The 22691-nt window shown below is 38.3% G+C and overlaps 1 protein-coding gene across 2 annotated transcripts; it reads right to left on the reverse strand.

The window, feature by feature from the left end:
• Positions 1-317: 317 nt before the first annotated feature.
• naa25 (N-alpha-acetyltransferase 25, NatB auxiliary subunit) lies at positions 318-22578 on the reverse strand. 2 transcript variants are annotated; one of them, XM_067433225.1, is made up of 24 exons: positions 22359-22578; positions 20228-20313; positions 19195-19333; positions 18955-19073; positions 16659-16733; positions 16123-16230; positions 15963-16041; positions 13598-13709; positions 13371-13460; positions 12960-13132; positions 12761-12873; positions 10946-11153; positions 10650-10739; positions 10384-10564; positions 8796-8895; positions 8533-8684; positions 8307-8432; positions 5497-5740; positions 3981-4104; positions 3369-3434; positions 2972-3069; positions 2778-2888; positions 2530-2676; positions 318-1879 (listed from the first exon to the last, which is right to left on the reverse strand). In XM_067433225.1, the coding sequence occupies exons 1-24, from the start codon at positions 22504-22506 to the stop codon at positions 1757-1759; spliced, it is 3012 nt and encodes a 1003-aa protein (XP_067289326.1). In that variant the 5' UTR covers positions 22507-22578; the 3' UTR covers positions 318-1756. The 2 variants fall into 2 exon arrangements, with proteins under 2 accessions (XP_067289326.1, XP_067289325.1); XM_067433224.1 differs by having other exon boundaries at positions 3981-4107; positions 22359-22577.
• Between the last annotated feature and the right edge of the window lie 113 nt (positions 22579-22691).

Below are 22691 nucleotides of genomic sequence, written 5' to 3' on the forward strand. Positions count from 1 at the left end.
TCCACCGGCTGTGAGGTGAAGACCACATGTCCCAAGATTCTGAACTCAAACCTGGCATCATCAAACTACGCCTTTGTTTTGAATAGGCGCCCTCCAGTGGACGGAACAATTACATAGCGTAGCTTTAACACGCAACAAAATTAATTTGGTAACAAAACAGTGTTGCTCTGTGGATTTAGAGCTATTTTCGCTGGCTAAAGAGGTAAAAACAGACAATGCTCCATGACTAAAATGAAAGTCATCCACCATGAACATGTTTATTTGAGAGTATTTTATGGCTTCCATGTGCAAGAAATCAAAAGCAGTCAAAGCATGTGGAACATTTACTTTTTATTTAAAAAACAGAAACTCCTTTTCACATTCCAGTGTTTTTGTTTGTATTTTCTCAATTTCCCTAACAAAAGATTCATCAGCCGACACACTTCCAACCACCTCTTGACATCTGGAAACGACCTCCTCAGTTAAGAAGCGCTCGTCGTCCTCGTGCTTTGTGACGGCGAGGACGTGAAATGAGCCCTTCAGTCCCGGAGCGATGGAAGAGCCGCTCGCTGCACAACTCGTCCTGTATCCCGTCGTGTTGGATTAAAATAAAAAAAAAGCTTGACAAAAGAGAAAAGCTTCCCCCCCTCCCCGAGCAGGTATAAAGCAGTGAAAGCTCGTAGAGTGCAGCAAACCGTATATCACACGCTATAAACATGATTCATAATGGCGCTCGGAAACATTGTAAACAAGTTGCACTTCCCGGTAGACATCAACAAATCAGTCGTATAAAAACCTACCTCAGTCTCTAGTGCGACGTTAACGCAAGGCTAATTTAGACGTTTTTGGTATGCAACAATAAAACCTCATCATTGAAGGGACATCATCAGTGCAATCAACAATGTGTTAGAGTTCAAAGTAAACAACTCGGCCCAACCAAAGACAAAACCATTCACCCGCCACTTTAAGCATAAAACTAATTTCAAACAAGATTGAATAAATGTTTTTCACCAAACAAACATACACACACTTTCCCAAACCTCACCATGCCTTTCAAGTAGCACTCAACGCTACGTTGACGCATTTGTTTCCATATGGTGACGGTCCCGAACCGTCGGGAAAGCTACATTTCGAACGCTTGTGGCTCAAGTAAAGTCATTTGTAATATACAAAGAAATATCATAATAGAAGCACCCAAAGCATCCGAATACTTGCGCCTCCTCACCGAAAGTTTGCGCAAAATATCCTCGGGACGAATTTAGCTATTTAGCGAACGGCTATGTGAACGCGTCGCAGTGTCAGTCTGGAAGTTGGCTTCTTGCGATACGGAGTGGCACCGGTAGGGCGAATAACGACTCGTCAGGAGGGGTTTCGCGAGGTCTACGGCTGGGAAGTGAGAGAGACAATAACGCAAGACATCGACAAAAAGGACAAAGCAGTTCACTTTAATTCGCCAAGGAGTTCTCGTTGATATTCTTTATCTTCACACTATGTACAATAATTTATAGCAGTACTTCTAAAATTGCTTATTCATTTGCCTATGTAGTTTTGCTAGGGATATGAAGTTATGTTTCCACTTAAAAGTGCTGCTGGGAGCACCGTAGATGCTTGTGCTGAAGCCGTTGTTCAACTTTACAGTGTGCCAGTATCTGTACGTGAGTAATGAGACGGATAAATGGGAAGAGAGGGAGATCTCGACCAGCTGAGTTCACAGACTGAGTTGGGAACCGAGGACGCCGTCGCATGGAGCCGTGCGGGTCAGGGATCGATGGAGTGCTCAGATCTTGAGGGATTTCAATGTGTCTACTCTCTTCTTCAACAGTTCCCCGATCTCCTGCAGCGAACGCAGGTAGCTGTTCTGCACCTTATCCATGGCCGTCTTCGTGAAGGTCGCTTCCGCCTGAATAAAGCAGGAAAACAGGGGTCACAAACATGCAAAACTAATTCTCAGATTGCATTCACACTGATAGAGCCATAACCAGTCCGCAGAAGTGTAAATGTGTGCTGGGGAGACAAACTGAATGGGGCAGTTTGCACCTCTAAACAATAGAGGCAATACACTGAATGAAAGCTCAGAAGACATGGCAATAAACATCAGTTGATATTTTAGAGAAATCTCAAAATAAAATCACAAGACATGATCTTTTAAAACATTGAATAAAATGAAGTTTTTGACTTCTCATCTTCAGATTTGAAATATGCCATGGTCAGACAGTGGCTTTAGCTGTAGTGCATTTCTAGATTTCTCCAAGACCAACTTCAATTTTATTTTCATAAAGATATTTCATACGAATACATTTCTAATAACTTTACAAAACTTTGAAGCTTATTATAGCTATTTTTGATTATAAAAAATGATTATAATTTTGACTTTACAATAAACTGCCAAGTGTCTGCTTTCAAATTGTGCCATATTTATGCTTTTAGTGCAAAGGATTCATGAACTGTATCTGTTTTAGTCCGAGTATGCATTTCTTAGGATTTTTTCAACAGTGGGATTTTGAAATGTAAGACTTTTTAAGACCCCGTGGGAACCCTGACCTCACTAACCTCAGACTGAGTTTGTCCCTGGAGACTGAGGGCTCCCAGCTTCAGGGCCGTCAGGCTGATCTCCTGGCTCTTGATGAGCTCCAGGGCCTGGTTGAGGAGACTCTGCAAGCTGCCGCTGAACTCCTGGAAGGCCGAGAGCACCGCCGGCTGTGTGGGAGACATAAACAAGAGTGACTCGCATTCCCTCCAACCCTACACTTCATAAATATTGACTCAGGAGAAAGCTTCAATGGAAATCAAAGCATTACCGTTACAGCGCTGGCTTCTTTTTTCTTTTTCTTCTTCTTCTGTAAACTGGACTTTAAGGGCCGGAGGACGCTTCCACAGTAATTAGACACCCATATGACAATACAAACGGTCTGGAACGAAGAGTTCAGAATGAATTATTTGTATTGTTTTAAAAGAGCTGTGTAATCTCTTAAAATCTTAATGTGAGACTCACTTCAACAAAGTAGACTAGATTCTCCAGTAAAAAGGGTTGTGTCTTGATTTGACCGTCTTTAACTTCTAATAGATCACCTTTACATTTTCCCAACATATCTGGAAAAGCATACAAAATACATCTGCAATACATTCAACATTTGTAATAATGTTTTTCATCCGGATTTGATTGGATAGTGAAAGTAGGCTTATTCTTTTTTTCTTTTCTTGACCATATGGATGCGGTTACATAAAACCGCATCCTTAAAACCGCATACATGAAAATAAATATTTTCAGAAGCATAGATCATTTAATTTTAGTGATCTAAAACAAATTCCTAATTAACTTTAAAAATGTGACAAATGAGATACGAATGTGGAAAAATATTTAAGTAAAACTAGTTTAATCCATGCCATACCTTGAAGTTGTACTGCTAAAGACTTGAGAAGATTTGATATTTGTGTCTGAAGCTCTGTTGATTCATCTGGAAATATAATAGTATTAAATGTAATACAACCGTTACAGTCAAATTAAATCAAAGCATTAAAAATATGTAATATGATAAGAATACAAAACAATACACAACAAAAATAACACGATTTAAAGTAATTAAACATTATATTATAAAAAATAAAAAAAATCCAGGCCAGGGGCCTATTGCACAAAACTAGGATAAGGGATTAAGCCAGGATATATTGGTGATCCTGGCTCATTTTATCCGCTAATATAGTGATCTTTCGTTATCGTTATAGTTCTTGGTGTGTGGGGGCCTTCAAGGTACGTTTACACGACAGCGGTGTACTAAATTTTGCGTACAGATGACAAGAACATCAAGACATCCCGGCTTAATCCCTGATCCTAGTTTTGTGCAATAGGCCCCAGGAAAATTACAAAAATAATCCATTATTATAGCAAAATAAATGTGCTAATAACTGGCATGGAAATCAAAGAGGATTGCCAAGCAGATGGACGCTTTATAAAATATCTGCTGAATCTCAAACTGTACATAAGGAGGTGAAGTAACACGTACCAAGGCCGGCGGTCTCGAGTTCCTGGAGGTGCAGCGGGAGCTGTAGGAAGGAGAGCTGACACTGACAGCAACCGCTGGACAGAGCCTGAGCCAGCCGAGACGACACGGGACCCAGAAACGGGTACTGCTGTCAAACAACATACAGATTCAACTAAATCAACACTGACCCGTCTGCACACTAAAGATAGCTTTCTGAAATCACTACACCACATTTCTCAATACTCTTCACAAAAGTTCTTTGCCAACTTTCAGCTTGGCACAGCAGAACATTTCACATTTGTTTTTAATAATCCAACAAGTTTGATTAAACCATCAAAATGAGAGAAATAATAAAGTTTTTTAATATTTATATGACGAATGAGCAACTTGGTTACGGTATTTACGACAAAATTATTTACCAAAAAGGCTTTATTGTAATATGAAAACCAAAAAGCTCACATCAACCACAACATACTCCATTACTAATATTTTGTTGGCTCTTGTTTTTGTACGTGTTCATAATCTCTTTTTTTTGTCTAGCCAAAAATTGTCACAGTGTCATGTTTCATTCATTTATTTGTATCACCACAAATAAAACGATTGACTCCAGGGCACAGCTACGCTATATGCTAATGATTAATCGACGATTGATTAATTGTTAATAGTTTAATGAATGAAACGTATCGATCATCAGTTAAGCAAGGTCATGTGCACGCATGATGCTCAACCATGAAACAAGTAAAGCAGACATAAGGAAAAATGAAGAGTTATGATTGGGACCATTTTATGTTAAAAGGATAGATTTACACCTTCATGATTAAATTTGTGTGTGCAGTCACAGTCTTTTGTTTTGTGCAAATACAAGTTGTAATATTGTGTTTATTTTTTGTAGGCCTAGACAGACTTCACTAGAAAGTTGACTGTACACATTGACTTCCAGAGTATTTTTTCCTACTATAGATATCATCAACTGTCTGGTTATCAACATTCTTCAAAATATCTTCTTTTAGTTCAACAGAAGAAAAACTCATACAGGGTTGGAACAGCTTGAGGCCGAGTAAATGACAATTTTCATTTTTGGTTGAACTATCCCTTTAAGAAAGATTTTCTTTAGTCTAAATATTAAATAAAATCAGTTAAGAATAATTAAATAATATAGCTTTTGATAACTAGATACAAATCTTAACCCTGAAAATGTATGAAAATTAGAAGATGTTGCCTAATTTCTAAACTTATTTCAGTTAGTTGCTAAGAAAGAAATTACAGAAGAAAAATAAATGAAAGCTAAATAGACATTAAAAAATAATATACATAATTACAAAAACAAATTGAAGGAAAAAGTATTTAAAAAATTGTCAATTTTAATAAATACTACAATATTAAATAAACACTGGACCAGACTTGATGCTGATAGTCTTATCTCTGGCTTTTTGATATCAATCAGGAGCTACTCAGCACAATTGGACTCAAACAGAAATGAATCAACTGATAAAAACACGCTAACTGCATCTGCCAAACGGTCTCTAACGGTTCTGACCTGCGGCTGTTTTTCCGTGAACTGTGTGGCCTGGTTTAGCGTGTTTTCAAGCTGGGAGATCAGTGACAGTAGAGAAGAAGGTTTGGCTGCCACTCCGTTTTCAGTCGTCTTCTCAGAGTTACGTGTTGCGGGCGGGTGGGTCATCGTGGAGATGCAGCCAATCAGCCGCAGAGTAAGCGACCGCAACCTCAGCCACAGGGTCTCGTCCTCTAGAGAGCGCTGCTTGTGCTCCTCGTTCAGCTGCCTACAATTAGTGATCAACATTACCATTATTGAAACAGATGAATGTTTGAAGAGGCCCTGTTTCAAAGTCTCAAATGTTTTGTGTTTTGAACATTATGAATCAACAACATTATTTCCCCCATATTCTCCATTCTTGCAACTCCTCTCTTCCCAGTCTGTCAATAATGCCCTGGGTTGCATTTCCCGCAGATCAACATAACTCACTGCTTAACGTTGCATCGATGAAGAAAACTAGCTAGTCACAACCGTTTCACAAAACCGTATTGTCGCAAATCTGTCATTCAGCCATTTTAGTTAATGATGTCACGCAGGTGGTGGAGTAATAACTGCTTTTAATTAATTCGTTTGAGATCGAATTCATGCTAGATTTTTTTTGCTATAAATTCTGGACATGGTATCTGAGGAGTAATTCTCATTTGTCTCAGTAATTTTGCTTTATTTCCAGATTCAATCATAAGCTTATTCCTACATACTTCAAAACAGGTGCTTAAATCTCTTGACAAACTATAAGACATAAATTACATGTGTCTTCGAAATAAAAGATAGATCATACTGGATAAGTCCACGTCATGCAAACAAGAAACTATGCTTCTAACCGCAGGTCGAGATTTGTCGTTGCAACCACACAAGTTTGCGATGCTGTTTGCGAATGTTCGTTGGAAAGATGGTTTCGGGAAACACTGACTCATTAAACTATGTTGATAACGTTTTAGGAAACGCACCCCTGTTTATATCCTGTCTCTATAAAGTCACTTTTTCTGAAAAGCACAATGTGCTCTGATTGGCTGGCTGGACCCTCACTTTGATCATGTTTGAGAAACGTCCCACCCCTTACCATAACCGCAAATTTCAACACACTATGGCGGGTGCACACTGTACGATTTATTCCAAACATTACTCCTGATCAGAGGATTTAGATTTACTAAATATTCAGCTAGTAGAGTTACACTTCAACTAAGCTTATTGATGAAATGCAAAAATATTTAGTAGTGCGCAAGTTAAAAGTTAGTTTCCATTTACATCAAAACTTGGCTGGTAAGTTGTAACTTACACACAGCTGGTGTAACTGGTCCCAGGACTGTGCTTTCTTTACTTCGTGTGCAGTGAAAAATTTGATCATAATCAGAGCTTGACATTAACTTTTTTTGCTCACCAGCACACTGTGGCTTGTGGTTTTCAAGCCACTCAGCATTTTCACTGGTCACAATTTTGACATTGGGAAAAACTGACATAGATTTTTTCAAAATTATCTCATAATTGGAGAAAATTATGTCAGCAGGTATAATAATAATAATTCATTACATTTATATAGCGCTTTTCTAGACACCCAAAGCGCTTTACATATAGAAGGGGGGAATCTCCTCAACCACCACCAATGTGCAGCACCCACCTGGATGATGCGACGGCAGCCATTTTGCGCCAGAACGCTCACCGCACACCAGCTGATTGGTGGAGAGGAGACAGAGTGATTAAGCCAATCAGGATATGGGGATTGTTAGGAGGCCATGATGGACAGAGGCCAATGGGCAAATTTGGCCAGGATGCCGGGGTTACACCCCTACTCTTTATCGAAGGACATCCTGGGATTTTTAACGACCACAGAGAGTCGGGACCTCGGTTTAACGTCTCATCTGAAGGACGGTGCTCTTTGACAGTACAGTGTCCCCATCACTATACTGGGGTGTTAGGACCCACACAGACCACAGGGTGAGCGCCCCCTGCTGGCCTCACTAACACCTCTACCAGCAGCTCCTGGTTTTCCCATTTGGTCTCCCATCCAGGTACTGACCAGGCTCAGCCCTGCTTAGCTTCAGTGGGAAACCAGTCTTGGGCTGCAGGGTGATATGGCTGCTGGCTACGTATGTTATGTTAGGCTGCTGTCACTTTAAGAACTGACGCAGAGATCCATTATACTGTTACATATGTGTTTCCTTTCTCAACTGTTCAACATTCACGTAAAACAAAACTGACTGTGTTTACGTGAATACTCGCCAAGACCAGCATTTTTTGAAATTATTATGAGTGCATTTGACTGTTTTAAGTGCAATAAGCAGCAAAAATTAACTCAATTTAGTGCTGAGATGCGGCTTTGTTGTGCACTTTGGACGAGAGCACAAAATCTGCAGGAGTTACAAAAATTATGCACAATACACGCCACAATTTAAGCCCTGTAATATCAACAATATTCATTTGGAGCAAATGAAATGACTGAGTGAGTGAGCGAGCGAGTAAGAAAGAGAGAGCAAACGTCATTAATCGAATGTCAATCTAGTGATCAAAGACTTCAGATTTTCATCTAGGATGAGAAGAATCTTTTAGGATTCTCAACATTTGCTTCAGACTGGCAAATTGTGGACAAATTCCCCACCCCTTTATTTAGCTAATGCATTGGATAGAAATTACTTAAATTAGGAAACTCAAGACTACAATGGAGATGTTTCAGGGAGTACAGAAAGAGTGATATATAGAGAATAACTGCCTTTGGGAAACAGCAATATTACACACTTATGTAAGTAAAAAAGCACAACAGGTCTTCTTCAAAGATTTTTTCTTTTCTTTAAATGTACCGGTCTTTAGGATTCCAGCTGACGAGAACAGTCAGGTCACGGTTATCCCTTAAGTTGTCCCATGGGATGTCGTCCTCTTCCGGACATAGGGACATTGATTTTACACTCTCTTCTAGAGGAGATGATCTGTGCAACGAAAAGATGACAAAAACAATGAAACCTAAAGAACTCAAAATAATCCCATTTGTGACTTCTAAAAACGACAGGTAAAGATAGAGAGACTAACATGTCGGCTTCCAGGAAGAGGTCCAGCAGCATCCTCTCTGTGCGCACCTGGGCAAAGTGCAGCGAGTGATTGAGTCGGTTCCTGAAGGCGATGAACTCTGGGATTTTCTCAAAAGCACCATACTTATATGCTTGAATAATGTATTCTGAGGTCTGCAGGAACAAACACATGGCAGCAGCAGGAGCATGAGTAAATGATGACAGAACGGTCATTTTGATTCTGTACATAAATGAAAACCTTTTTAAAAAAGAACAACAACGCACATCTTTCTGGTTTGAGTGAAAAAACCTGAGGGAGAAGTTACAAGACTGGGAAGCAGCAGCAAACTGGCCTAAAGACTCTGCATAACGGGTCAATAAATACCTGTACAAAAACAGAACCAAAGGAACAGCTTTAGCGTGGGTGATATTTGACAAAAACAACAACAAACTGCATGCTAGTCCATTTAACTTAATAAAGGAGTAATGTGATGTACTAAAATAATGTTATGTAATTCCAAGACTTTATTTTATCTACTGGGATTTGATCATGAAAAGTAAAGTATGATATTATTAGTTCAATATCTGTAAAGTTCTTATATTATATTGGATACAAATTCTGTATATTTTCAAAAAATGTGTAATTCAATTTATTATATATATATTTCATATATTCAATTATGTCAAAAATCTTGCCTAAGAACTGCTCCTGAAAATGTAGAATAAAGGTGCACTGATGAATTGTGCACAATGAGACTAAGAACATATATATTTAATATATTATTTAATGTTTTCATTAAAGGATTAGTTTAAAATATTAGTTTTAATTTAAAATTAGCCAATAATTTATTCACCCTCAAGACATCCTCAGTGAATGCAAGTTCCATCTTTCTGATGAACACAATCAGAGTTATCTTAAAAAATATCTGGATGTTACCAAGATTTATAATGTCAGTGACTGGGTCCATTGAGTTTGAAGCTCAAAAAGTGCATCCATCCATTATAAAAGTGCTCCACACGGCTCCAGGAGGTTAATAAAAGCCTTCTGAAGCGAATCAATGCGTTTGTGTAAGAAAAGTATCCATATTTAAAACTTTATAAAGTAAAATATGTAGTTTCCGCTAGACTGCCTTCCACATTTAACATAGAAAAAGCATAAGCCGTAATTGGCTGCAGCCCGGGGGCTTACTCCAAACAATATTTCGTTGCTGTGTACTTGTACATTTGTAATAACAATAAACTTCTATTCCTATTCCTATAACTGACGCTACGATGGTATCGGATGAAGTGCAAGCGCTTTGAGCTGCAAGAGGCGTTACACTTTCTCTGCAAGTCAAATACTGAAGGGGGTCCGCCGGAAGCTAAATATTTTACTTTGTAGCGTGTTAAATATGGAGATTTTTCCGCCTTCAGTATTTGACTTGCAGAGAAAGTGTAACGCCTCTTGCAGCTCAAAGCGCTTGCACTTCATCCGATACCATCGTAGCGTCAGTTACGCTTTTTCAATGCTAAATGTGGAAGGCAGTCTAGCGGAAACTACATATTTTACTTTATAAAGTTTTAAATATGGATACTTTTCTCACACAAATGCATGTATTTTCTTCAGAAGGTCTTTATTAACCACCGGAGCCGTGTGGAGGACTTATAATGGATGGATGCACTTTTTTGAGCTTGAAACTTGTTCACTGTAATTACAAAGTTGGGAAACATCAGGATATTTGATTGTGTTCATCAGAAAGAAAGACGTCATACGTCACACCTAGGATGTCTTGAGGGCGAGTAAATCATGGGCTAATTTTCATCTTAAAGTGAACTGATCTTTTTACATATGAATAAAAGATATATTTGTTCCCTGTAGTCGCTGTGTTCTTACCCTATGGTGTCGTGCTGGACATGTTTGGCATCCAGGCTGGAATAAAGATCTACGACCGGCTCAAAAGCCCCCAGACGGCAGTACAGAAGCAAAAGCAGAAGTTTGAACTGAGCATTGGAGGAACTATGTGAAAGACCTTCTTCTAACAGCCCCAGACACTGCCACAACATGTTCTGATCGCCTACAACACAGACACGGCACTTGTTTATCAATAACATGAAAGGTTTTAAATCAAAACTGATTCTGAAAATGAGGAGCACACGCACCCGTCTCAATCCACAGGTCTATATAGACATGAGCCGCCATGAGACAGTACATATCTGAGAACTGTAGCTCTGTTTTTAAACAGGACTTCCCTAGAGCAGAAATAAAACAGGAAATGGTAAGACTGCTGCAAAACACAACATTATAGGTCAATTCAAATATATAAAATATGAAATGTTTAAAAGAAAATATGACTAATGCTTGCCGTGGAAAATATAAGACGCTGACATTATCACAGATTATGTCATTCATAAAGGAAGAAGTTATAATAGTCCAACCTGCCTAGTCATCTGCTTACCGAACTGTAAGCCGTGCCGGTAATGTGCCTTTAGTTCTTTGATAAGGCTCAGTTTGCCCTCGGTGCTGGGTGAATGCTGTAGACCCAGACAGCGGCTGAGCTGCGTTACACACAGATGTCTCTGCAGAGCCCGTGTGTCTGCCGGGAGGGCGTAACCATCCTCTCCTGGAGCAATCAGTGGCACGGCCTCCATTAGCCTGTTGATGAACTGAGACGGTCACAAGACAGTTAGAAACACTCAAGAAAATATTTGATAAATGTATATATGTGAGGGTATACCAACATACATACATGCCAACTGAGACAGTTGCAAGACAGTAAAACTCAAGATGAATATAAATACACTGCCATTAAAATGTTTTTATGTTTTTGAAAAGCAGTCTCATATGCTCACCAAGGCTGCATTAACATAAAAGAATAACATTGGAAAATATTACTACAATTTAAACTGTTTATCATTTTAATAAATATTATTCCTGAGATCAAAGTTGAATTTTCAGCATCATTACTCACTGTTACATGATCCTTATATACCCTAATACGATAATTTGCTGCTCAAGAAACATTTATGATTATTATCAAATGTTACAAACAGCTGTGCTGCTTCATAGCAGGGCGTGATGCTTTTTTTGAAGGAGTGCTTCAAAAATGTTATGGTTTTAGTTGTTAACTATAATAATACTAATGATAGCAAAATCTATACATTTAATAATGTGTGTCAAGTAATGTCTTAGTCTCTTTTCTGTGATGTGGCATCTCAGTCAGAAGCTATAATAGTTTACTTTAAATTAAAAAGTATATTTAATACAGTTTGTGTAACCAAATAACAACTGGGGTGGAAGTTGGACGCACTGTGTGACTTATAAACAAGCCCCGAAATACACCGGGACTCTTATTTTGAAATGTCTATGTTTTATTATTGCAGGATTTTCATTAAAATTCAGATGAGGGAGATGAAATATGCATGCTTACAACCATATACAACATATAAACAATATTGAAAAAAAAGTCATAATTGATCAGCATTAGTTAATAAGCAATCGGTTGGCATAAATGTGTGTGCTATTCATCGATTGAGAAATAATCTCAGGCCTATAGAATGCACAACAGCGCCACATTCAGGCTTTCAAATGTGAAGCACTCACATTTATTTAATGAAATCATAGCCTTTTGAAGTTTAATAAAATCAAATTAGACAATATTGTGATTTATGTTTTTCCATCCCCAAAATAAAAGATGCCTTAAAATTATACCATTTAATTTATCTTACATTTAATAAAACTGATCCGCTGGGATTCTTTATTATTCACACACATCCCCCAAAACACAATTTAAAGTTTGCGCACAAAAAATTTTTGTTGCAAAAGAAAAACGAAATTGACCCCAAACTTTTGAAAGGTACTGTATATACACGCATACACACACACGTCTGGTTTACTATCTTTCTGGGGACTCTCCATAGATGTAATGGTTTTTATACCGTACAAACTGTACATTCTATCCCATACACTGCCCCTGCACCTACCCATCTCACACACACACACACACACACACACCACACACACACACACACACACACACACACACACACACACACACACACACACACACACACACACACACACACACACACACACACAAAACCTACCCATCACAGGAAACATACTGCATTTTAACTTTCTCAAAAAAAACCTCATCCTGTATGATTTATAATAATTTTGAAAGTTGTATTGTACAATGTAGCTGATCTCAGGTTTTACTATCCTTATGGGGACATTTGGTCCCCACAATGTAATATAAACAAGGACAACTAACCTGCACATGTTGGTCAGGTGCGAGTAGATCCAGAAAGATCTTCAGGTCAGTAATGCAACATGGCTTGTCTCCAAACTTCACAAAGAACTGGAACATGAGCTCAAGAGGGTCACCTGCATCAGGGTGGGAAAGCACGTCAGAAACACACAGCAAACATACAGCCTCTGCTGCGTGTAAACCGTCCCGACCCACCCTGTACCTAGCTCTTGTGCTTCAGGACAGCTCCGCTCTCGGAGCCGTCTGATGAGCTCCAGGCAGGCCAGGTATGGTCCTCTCAGATGCTTCGACTCCTTTGCATCTTCTGTGGCCAGTCGCTCCTTCATGAAGCTGACGGACTGGGCTACGGAGGTGTGCACCTCCCCTTCTGCAGAACTGCAACACAGAGAGAAACAACACAGCATGCATGAGAACATGAGACAGGATATGTTCAGAATGGCACACTACTTTCAAGTATGCAGTATGTATACTGTGCTCAATATAGATGGGATATCTGTATCACCAACAGGCAGTGTACAATGCAGTGTACTTGACCTTCCATTTCTAGTGACAAAATGTCACAATGTCCAGCTTTACCAGCTCAATATTTGCATGCAATTAACTTTTTACGTACTGAGCTCCTTCCTGTGGAGGCGTCCAGCTCTGATCAATGAGGTGGAACAAAGAGTCAAAATATAGCAAGTAGAACTGCCAGTCATCAGGGCTGCAGAGAGAAACAAAATCTACCGATTAACACCTTATTAAGCACTGGAAATGTATTGCTGAACTAGAACAACCTCACTCAGACGTAGCTATTTATGTTTAAGGAACAGAAAGACAACTAATCAGCAGTGGACTGACTTTTTCAGGAGCAGCTTGGAGGACAGCGCGTTGCACTCGGGCCAGCGCTCCAGACGGCGATACAGCATCATGCATTTGTTCTCACGGCTCTGCAATTCACTGGTCAGCTTCTCTGAGAGAGAAAAACACAATGCAAATGACTGAGACATTTAAATATGCAGGGAAGGTTTGCATTCTTTGCAGTACAAATGTTCAAATCAATGTTAATCGTAGAAGCAAATCTTTGGAGTCTGTAAGATTTTCCCCCCTTCATTTTATTGTTTAGTTTCTCCACAAACACAAAACATCATTCAATTACAGATACCATTAGGGGCTTTCACACCGGGTAGTTGGGCGTCTCCATTAACTACATGTTCCCCTAGGGCCATTTTCCTGGTTGCATTCACACCACCAATAAGAACCCAGAAGTCACGCTTGTTGTTGTGACTTATTTTGGAAGTGTAGCGGACATTTGTTATGTTGCACACAGCGCCCCCGTTCTCTGCCTTCATTAGTTTACTATGTTTAACAATCCTGAAGTAAGAGCTCATTTAGATCCCGCAAAAGTCATTCCTAGAACTAAAACTGCTGTGTTTCTGCTGTGCGAACAGGCCAAAAAGCGGGTACTTCTGCAATCAGTTCTAGGAACTATGAAAAATTTCCTCTGGTGCGAAAGCCCCAATTGACTGATATCTGAACTTATTGGAATCGAGATTTGTGAAATTTCACTACTATCTGAAATTTGGTGTCAATCTTATTTATTAAAGGCATAGTTCACTCAAACATGAACATTCTGTCGTCATTTTCTCACCCTTATGTTGTTCCAAACCTGTATGGACCGTGTCCATTGGTGTCTCCTCTGAATTTGCCTCACCGGCACGTCATGCTCAAAAAACCCGTCTCAGGCGCAATAACTCCGATCTTTCATGTATTCATACTCTTGTGTAATCGACGCCCCATCCTAAATAAACCCGTCTCTTCCGGGATACCCTGAAATTTTGTATATTCCAATCTAATATGATTTCTGACCTGTAAGGTTGCCAGAATAATAATCTTACACGGTGTGTTAATGGGCCAGAGGAGAACTGGCACCCCGACTGAGTCTGGTTTCTCCCAAGGTTTATTTTTCTCCATCATGCCCTGAAGGAGTTTTGGTTCCTCGCCACTGTCGCCTTTGGCTTGGCTTGCTCAGTTGGGGACACTAAAATTTATGATTAAAGTTATTCAACTAATTATACAAATAAAATTTATGAATTAGGTTATTTAATTCTATAAACTATAATACTGATATGCCAACATTGTCGCTATATGATCAATTAAACTAAGCAGATAACATCACTGTTTTCTCCAGTACGACTGTACAGCCAAATCTAATTTTGTTGCAATATTATCCTGTTTGACACTGTGAAGCTGCTTTGACACAATCATTGTTTGTAAAAGCGCGATATAAATAAAGTTGATTGATTGATTGAACCTGTTGAACACAGAGGAAGATGAAGAATGGGGGAAACTGGAAGTCAACGGTGCCCCAGAACTGTTCCAAGTATTTATTTTTCTACTCTGGAAGTCAATGGTGTCCCAAAGCAGCCTGGTTACAAACTTTTTTCAAAATATCTTAATTTGTGTTCAGCAGAACAAAGAAATTCATACAGGTTTGGAACAACATGAAAATTTACATTTTTGGGTGAACTATATCTTTAAGGTTGCTTAGTTCAAACAATGAAAACTAACAATTTTTCTTTTATTTATTGATTTGTGGTGGCCCCCAAAAAAGGATCCTTGTGAGCCTTGTTGACTGCAATATTTTTGTAATATGATAAATGTCACTTATTAATTTTATGTCATATTTGCTGTTAAACGATTAATTGTGATTAATTGCATCCAAAACAAAAGTTCAAAAGTTTATGTTTACATAATACGTGTGCGCATACATGCATATATTTAAGAAATAGTTGCATGTATATACTTTTTCTCTTAAATATACACGTGTGTATTTATATATAAATAACAATTAAACATAGCACATGCATAAATTATGTAAACAAAAACTTTTATTTTGGATGCAATTAATCATTTAACAGCCCTTTATTCAGCAAAAATTACATTAAATTGCTAAGAATGACCGTGAAGACATTTATCATGTTAAAAAATATTACTGTCAACAAAGTTCACAGCTATCACGATAAATCACGATTAATTGTTTAACAGCCCTTTTCCCCAGACTTGAATCGTAGTACATATAAAAATAATAATTTCAACCTTATAATGTACAATGCAGGTTTTTCTATACCAAAAAGAGAGGTGAACTATTACACAAACAACATGAAGACATTCATCTGGAAATAACCCAGAATATTCCTTTGAAGAACACTTTGTTCCTCCTCACCTCCGAGTGGCCCCTGAACCACCTCCAGCGCCTCCACATATTTCCCCAAACGCTCCAAGATCATGAAGTACAGCTGGACCTGGAACAGCCCATGGAAAATGCGTCATAAACTTTATAAGGCTGCAATAAACAGAAACAGATTATCGATAACACGCCCTACCTCAGCTTCTGCTTCTATTTTCTCCTCCTTAACCATTTTCTCCACCATTCGCTCAGCTAACGGCAGGAACATGGTATGAGAGAGCTTTTCATCTTGTGCCGAGATGGCCTGAAACACACATGACATGGCTGATGATGGAGAAATGTACTGATGGACATTGGAAAGGCAATTTTGTACATCAATGACATCCCAGCAAGCAATAGGCGTAATTTCACCATCTCCGTTAACTATAGACCCGATATAGTCCAGGTATGAGTAAGCCAAAATAACCTTGAATTTGGTTATATGTCGTTTTTGGCAAAATAACTTGATAGTCCATCATGTAAGCAAAGTCAACAGTGATTAAAAGGCTTCTGGTTTAATTTCTTTGACATGTCCATGTTCCAGCTGACTAGTCTATACTTGGGATATGGTTAGATGTCTATTCAATTTTCACTGACAGCACATCAGGGTTGTTTTAGCCGTCTATTTGATGACTTTTGAACCTGCATATTCTTGCTGGGATGTATTGTTTATGCAAGTGAGAAAAATCATACCTGCATCACCAAGCTCATAACCGACCAGAAGTAATATGGGTTTTTGGGGACAATTTTATACAGCGCCATTCCAGCCTGTCAGAAGTGTGGAGACAGAAAAGTCTTTCAACATAAACAATGATTTTGATGGTTTATGATTAATTTAAATCTCATTTTTAAACTGTTTAATTATGTGCTGAATATGCATGTGTGAAGCATAAAACCCGTCTGTGTTCATTTACACACAAGCACACAACTCATTATCTGGTGTTTGCTGAGACGGTTCCAGGAAACGCTACTCCACACAAACTCCATCTCTGCATCTGATTTGAGTTTGAAGAGCGTATAACATGCATCTTCCCAAAAGTGTAATGCACTTATAAAGCAGCAATTGCTAATAAAAGAGAAGCTTTAAAGGGATAGTTTGTTCCAAAATGGAAATTCTGTCTCCATTTACTCACCTTCAAGTTGTTCCAGACCTGTCTGAATTGCTGAACACAAAAGAAGATATTTTGAAGAATATGGGTAACCAGTTAATGTAAGTCAATGCAGTCCATCAAATGCTTGGTTACTCATATTCTTCAAAATATTGTCTTTTGTGATAAGCAAAAGAAAGAAATTCACAGGTTTGGAACAACTTGAAGGTGAGGTCCTTGCTGTTTTATGCCAAAAAAATACTTAATATATAGACTAAAATATAAAATAGTGCATATCCAAAATAAAAGTTTGTTTACATAATAATAATTATATATATATATATATATATATATATATATATATATATATATATATATATATATATATATACACGTGTGTGTGTGTAATGCACGTGTATATTTAGGACAATTTTATATATATTATAATAATTTATAAAATATATACATGTATGTGCGTGTATTCAAATATACATAATTATACTCGACACACACACACATATTAAAGGAACACTCCACCGTTTTTTAGAAATAGGGCTTATTCAACTTCTTTCCTAGATTTAGATATGTGGGCAAATGCATTTTTGTGTGGACTCAAGTCATGTGATTTGGACTCGAGTCAGACTCGCGTCATGAATTTGATGACTTAAGACTCGACTTGACAAAATGTACAAAGACTTGCAATTTGACTCTGACTTTAACATCAATGACTCGTGACTTCACTTGGACTTCTGACTTGCTACTTCCCATGAAAACCTGGGGAAAAATGTTCACACGGCCGCACTGCTCTCAGTGTATCTGCATCACCTGTATGATGCAGAGAGAATGCGCGCTGCCTGCACGACATTCAATCACTGTAGTCCCACGTTGGTTTGATTCGACAGCATCCATAGTGGCCAAGTTCGAGAAGAACACGCGACTTTGGGCTTCTTTTAAGTGGTGTAAAAAAAATCTCGAGTTGCGGGGTCGCGTTTTTTTGCCTTATTTTAAAAAATGTGGTTGCTTGTTAGGAAAATATGACAAGCAACTTCGTTTCTTTACATTTATGGTTGCTGATTTGTGCGAATACATTGACTGACACTGTCTTCTCATAGCTAATAGCCATTAGTGCAACGATACAAGTGCTGTAGTCATTCGTCGTCATACATTCCACTTCCTTCTCCCCCTCGTTGAAGAAAAATCGCATTCAACGTGCAGGTATGTGATGCGACGTTATAAATGCACGTAATGGTAGTTCGTAGACATAAATAGACAAATACATTTTTACAAACAATGCGACCAGCAGAGATGTACAGAGATGGAGAGGAAACAGGGAGGAGAGGCACTATGGGGGGGCATGGCAATTTGGCATGAAAAGTATAGCAAAACAAAATAATTAAATATTTTAAATAAACCAAACAATCGACTACAAGTAGCCGATATATGTAGCACTCGACTTGACTCAGGACTCGAGGGCAAAGACTTGAGACTTACTTGTGAGGACATGCTAGCTGGCAACATAGGATTGCATTCATTATGCTAAACTAAGCTAGCGGCGACCCTGCCAAACTAAAATGATGCATGCAGAGACAAAAATGCATTTGCCCACATATCTAAATGTAGGAAAGTTGAAAACGAGTAGCAAACACAAACTTTTATTTTAAATGTGATTAATCGTTAAACAGCCCTACTATAAATGCTATAAAAAAAAATGTTTTTTATTTTATTTTACAGTGAACTTTTATATTTTCTTTTGTTGTAGTAATAATAAAAATAATATAAAATAATATAAAAATATATATGTATTCTATTTAGATTTTGCCACCCCCAAAGTTAAGCAGCCCTACTTAATATTATAAACAGGATGTAATGATTGATGACACCAGAATGAACACAAACAGAACCTGTTGCATTTTCTTGTACTCTCCGACCCGAGCGTAGGCCATGAAGAGGTGAGAGTGGTACTCCTCGCTCGCTGGAACTTTCCGGACTGCGGCTTCATAAAGCTTGGTCACTAATTCGGCTACAGAAACAATAACGGCAAACACAAGTTTCATGGTATTAGTCAATGTGAATAAGCTTTTTTCGGATTGCCTGAGATTCTGCTGCAGTATTTCAGTTGTGTGTCTGTGTTCAACACTCACGCCGGTGCATTTCTCTGTAGAGGATAGTCAGTGCCTGCAGAGAGTTGTCATCTGTTGGTTCGAGAACGGCCACTTCCTGTGCCAGCGTGAAGGCTTCATCCTGTTTGCCGGTGCGCTGCAGACCAATCGCCTTCAAGACCTGCAAATAAATGCATCCAGAGCTAATTTATCAATCAAGATGGTCATATTCATGTTTTTTTCTTCTTCAACAACAACGCTTTTTGTGTCGACCACTATCCCCAGCGTCATGTGCAGTGCAGCGTTAATCCATCAGTTCTGCTGATGTTTTGTGACAATTAGTAGGACCTCATGATTTCCACAAGGCAAAAATTAAGAGAGCTAATAAATTAATGTTTTATGCCTTCATTTGATTGCCAGAAAAAAACAATACACAACACAGAATTTGAGAAAACATTTAAATAATACATTTTGTTGTTTTTATGGATATAATTAATTAGACAAAATTTAATTAAGCTATTAAAATGTAATCTAGAAAACTTAAAACAGAAAAACATAGAACTTGATAAATAAAATATTTTATAGGGCACTAAAATGTCATTTTTATTCAACTTTGTTCCTAAACTGAATAGGTTTCATGATTTCAAATAATTAGACATGCTTTTTTGATTACTAGACTTTAATTTTTACCATTGAAAATGGAGTCCCCAAAAGTTAAAAGCAAGGAAAAAAATAAAAACAGAATTCATTGGGCCCTAAATATATTTAAGAGACATGGACACTGGAACCAATGGCAGCCTGTGCTTACCAGAATTAACTGTATTTGATTGGGCTGCGCAATTAATCAAAATAAAAGGGAAATCACAGTACGACTCAGTGTGATTATTACAGCAGTATGAACTGGATATCACTGGACAGCCGTATATCATCAATGGACATACAAGAACATACAAAAGACCCGAACCGAAAGTGATGCGACCTGTTTAACAGCATACAGAGTTGCTGTGCACATAGTTAGTTGTGCACAACCCGCATTAAGAATTGCTATTTGGTAAAAAATAAATAACGTACACACCTTTGCACAGTGAAGATCTTTGTGCTTCTTAAGCAGTTTGTCAGCCTGCTGGATTGCCATCTTGTTATTGCCATTGTCCAGGTAATCTAGAAGAGAAATTACAACAATTACAATTCAACAGCAGCAGTGTGGACATTTCCAACATCTCTGACAATTACTACCATGCGTTTCCATCATTCAAGTGTGTGTTAAAAGACACGGGGTGTAACAGTATATCGCAATACAAAATTGCAACAATATGTATCGTGGATCTGTATTGTGTGTATTTCACCCTAAATAAAAACTAAAAAGTTTTAGCGTCAGAACTACATTACACTACTACATATAATCTATATAATATAATGAATAATAAATAATAATGCAATGGGGGAATATTTGTGCATCCTGATAATGCCTAATGTCTCGTTACCATGAAAAAGTGGTACTTTCTGTGAACGTAACATTATTTTAAATATATCTAGTCAGTGACTGAGTGCAAGCATTCGTCAAAATCGTGTTTTCAGCTTCAGAATCATGAATATTTTTATTCACTGGGTCACCAGCACCAAGTCTAAGTGGATAAAATGTTACTGTAATTTAAAATTTGACAGCTTTAGAATGGCTATTACAGGTAAATTGCACATTCAATGATGCTAAACCACAAGTGATGGTATAAGAGCATCAGTGATCAGGACCGAACGCCTGCAGACATGCGGCACTGCATCACTCAAAACATGCACGGATCAGACAGACCCCTGACTGTGAGAACGTTCTCTCACCGGCTGCTCGATGCGGGATCCCCCTCCCTTCCCTTCCCATGAGCCTCTCTGCTAAAAACACAGGACCATGTCGTATGACAGCTGGATGCCAAAATTAACCAGGCCAGACAGTAGATTTGGACTTTCTACAAGAGAACAGCTCCATGTGTGTCCATTCATACATCCAAATAGCATTTGGTTAGATTTTTAATCAATCACCCACGCAATAGCGATCAATTTCACAAAATAGGATGGCAAGACTGCACGAAGCAGCAGAATAAAGGTCATTGATTGTGATAAACCTCACATGCACAGCGCAGCATCTCTAGGGTAGTAGAACAATAGCAAGTTATTGATATGAATACTCCATTCAAAACCGGCTCATTACAGTCTGAACTCAGAACCTGAAACTACCGGTATACTTGAAAATCAATTTATAAAATGATAAAAACATATATAAAATGTATTTTAATACAATATTATTTATTAATATAATTGAATGAACTAAAATATTTATGCAAGGCAGATCAATCAATAACCATGCAACTTTAAATAGAAGATGCATAGAAATTTATTTACTCTGCAAAGTAAGCGCCATAAAATATGCAAATACATTAATGTCTACTACATGCATGAGCATTAATATACATATATGTGATGGTAAAATACAGTCAAATTTACATAATTTTGATAGTTAAAACACAAATGTCCTCAAGGTGTTCCTCAAGGCTATACAGTCTGATCAATTTAAGTTTAAGAGACTAAGCAATTAAAGCCATATATAGGGTATTCCTGCAGCACTCACGAGAATTTTCTAAATTAAACGCCTTACTTCATAATAATATAAACAGAGCTTATAAATAATCTCTAGAATACAATAAGCAGGTCAATGTCAGATAATTCAGACATAAAGCTTATCTGTAAGCATCTATAATGTAATTTCACATATATTATTAGCATTAACAAATCATTAAGCATGTAAAGCATCTGTCTAGGACTATATACACATAACCTATAGAACATATTAATTATTAAGGCACAAATGGCTACTAGTGAGGCAGTTAATCTCTTTGACATTTCATACAGGTAATGAGCCGGTTGATCAGATGACATTAACAGTAGTCTCTTGACATTCAAACATTATGTATAGGTTTAAATGCACTATAAACAGGGTTTCTTCTACCGATTGAAACTTCAGAGTATGACCGCATAAGGACGCACTGTCATCCGGCACCGCAGTGGAACCGACATCGCGGCTTGAGCTCCACAGGCCTCACCGGCTCTCCACAGCTCCTGCAGCGCATTAATATGCTTGAAAACGCACGGGCCGGTCCTACAGCACTGGTCAGATCCGTCGAGTCTCTATAAGCCCTGCGGTGCGATGCGAATCTTACCGTAAATGGGTCGCAGTCTTCTGTCGTTGGGGTCTTGCACATGGCCCCTCGCCGCCATGATGGAGCTGAGCAGGATTAAATTGTACGCATGCGCAGAGCGAGCACTCCGGAAAGACTTTAAACAGGAGCCTGGAGTCATGCGTGTCATTCATTCAGTGTCACTGTAAAAGACACATCTGTGCTTTTTCTCGCATACAAAAAATTAGTGCAATGGTACGAACGAGTTTTAAAATGTATTTTTTTGCTTTAAAAAAAAAAAACTACAATTGTTTAAGCAGGGGTTTTCAAAGTGGGTTTCTGGTGGCCCCCAGGGGACCACAAGGGAGTGCATGG

This window comes from Pseudorasbora parva, chromosome 23 (genome assembly GCF_024679245.1).
Source record: "Pseudorasbora parva isolate DD20220531a chromosome 23, ASM2467924v1, whole genome shotgun sequence".
In the NCBI taxonomy this organism is placed as follows: Eukaryota; Metazoa; Chordata; class Actinopteri; order Cypriniformes; family Gobionidae; genus Pseudorasbora; species Pseudorasbora parva.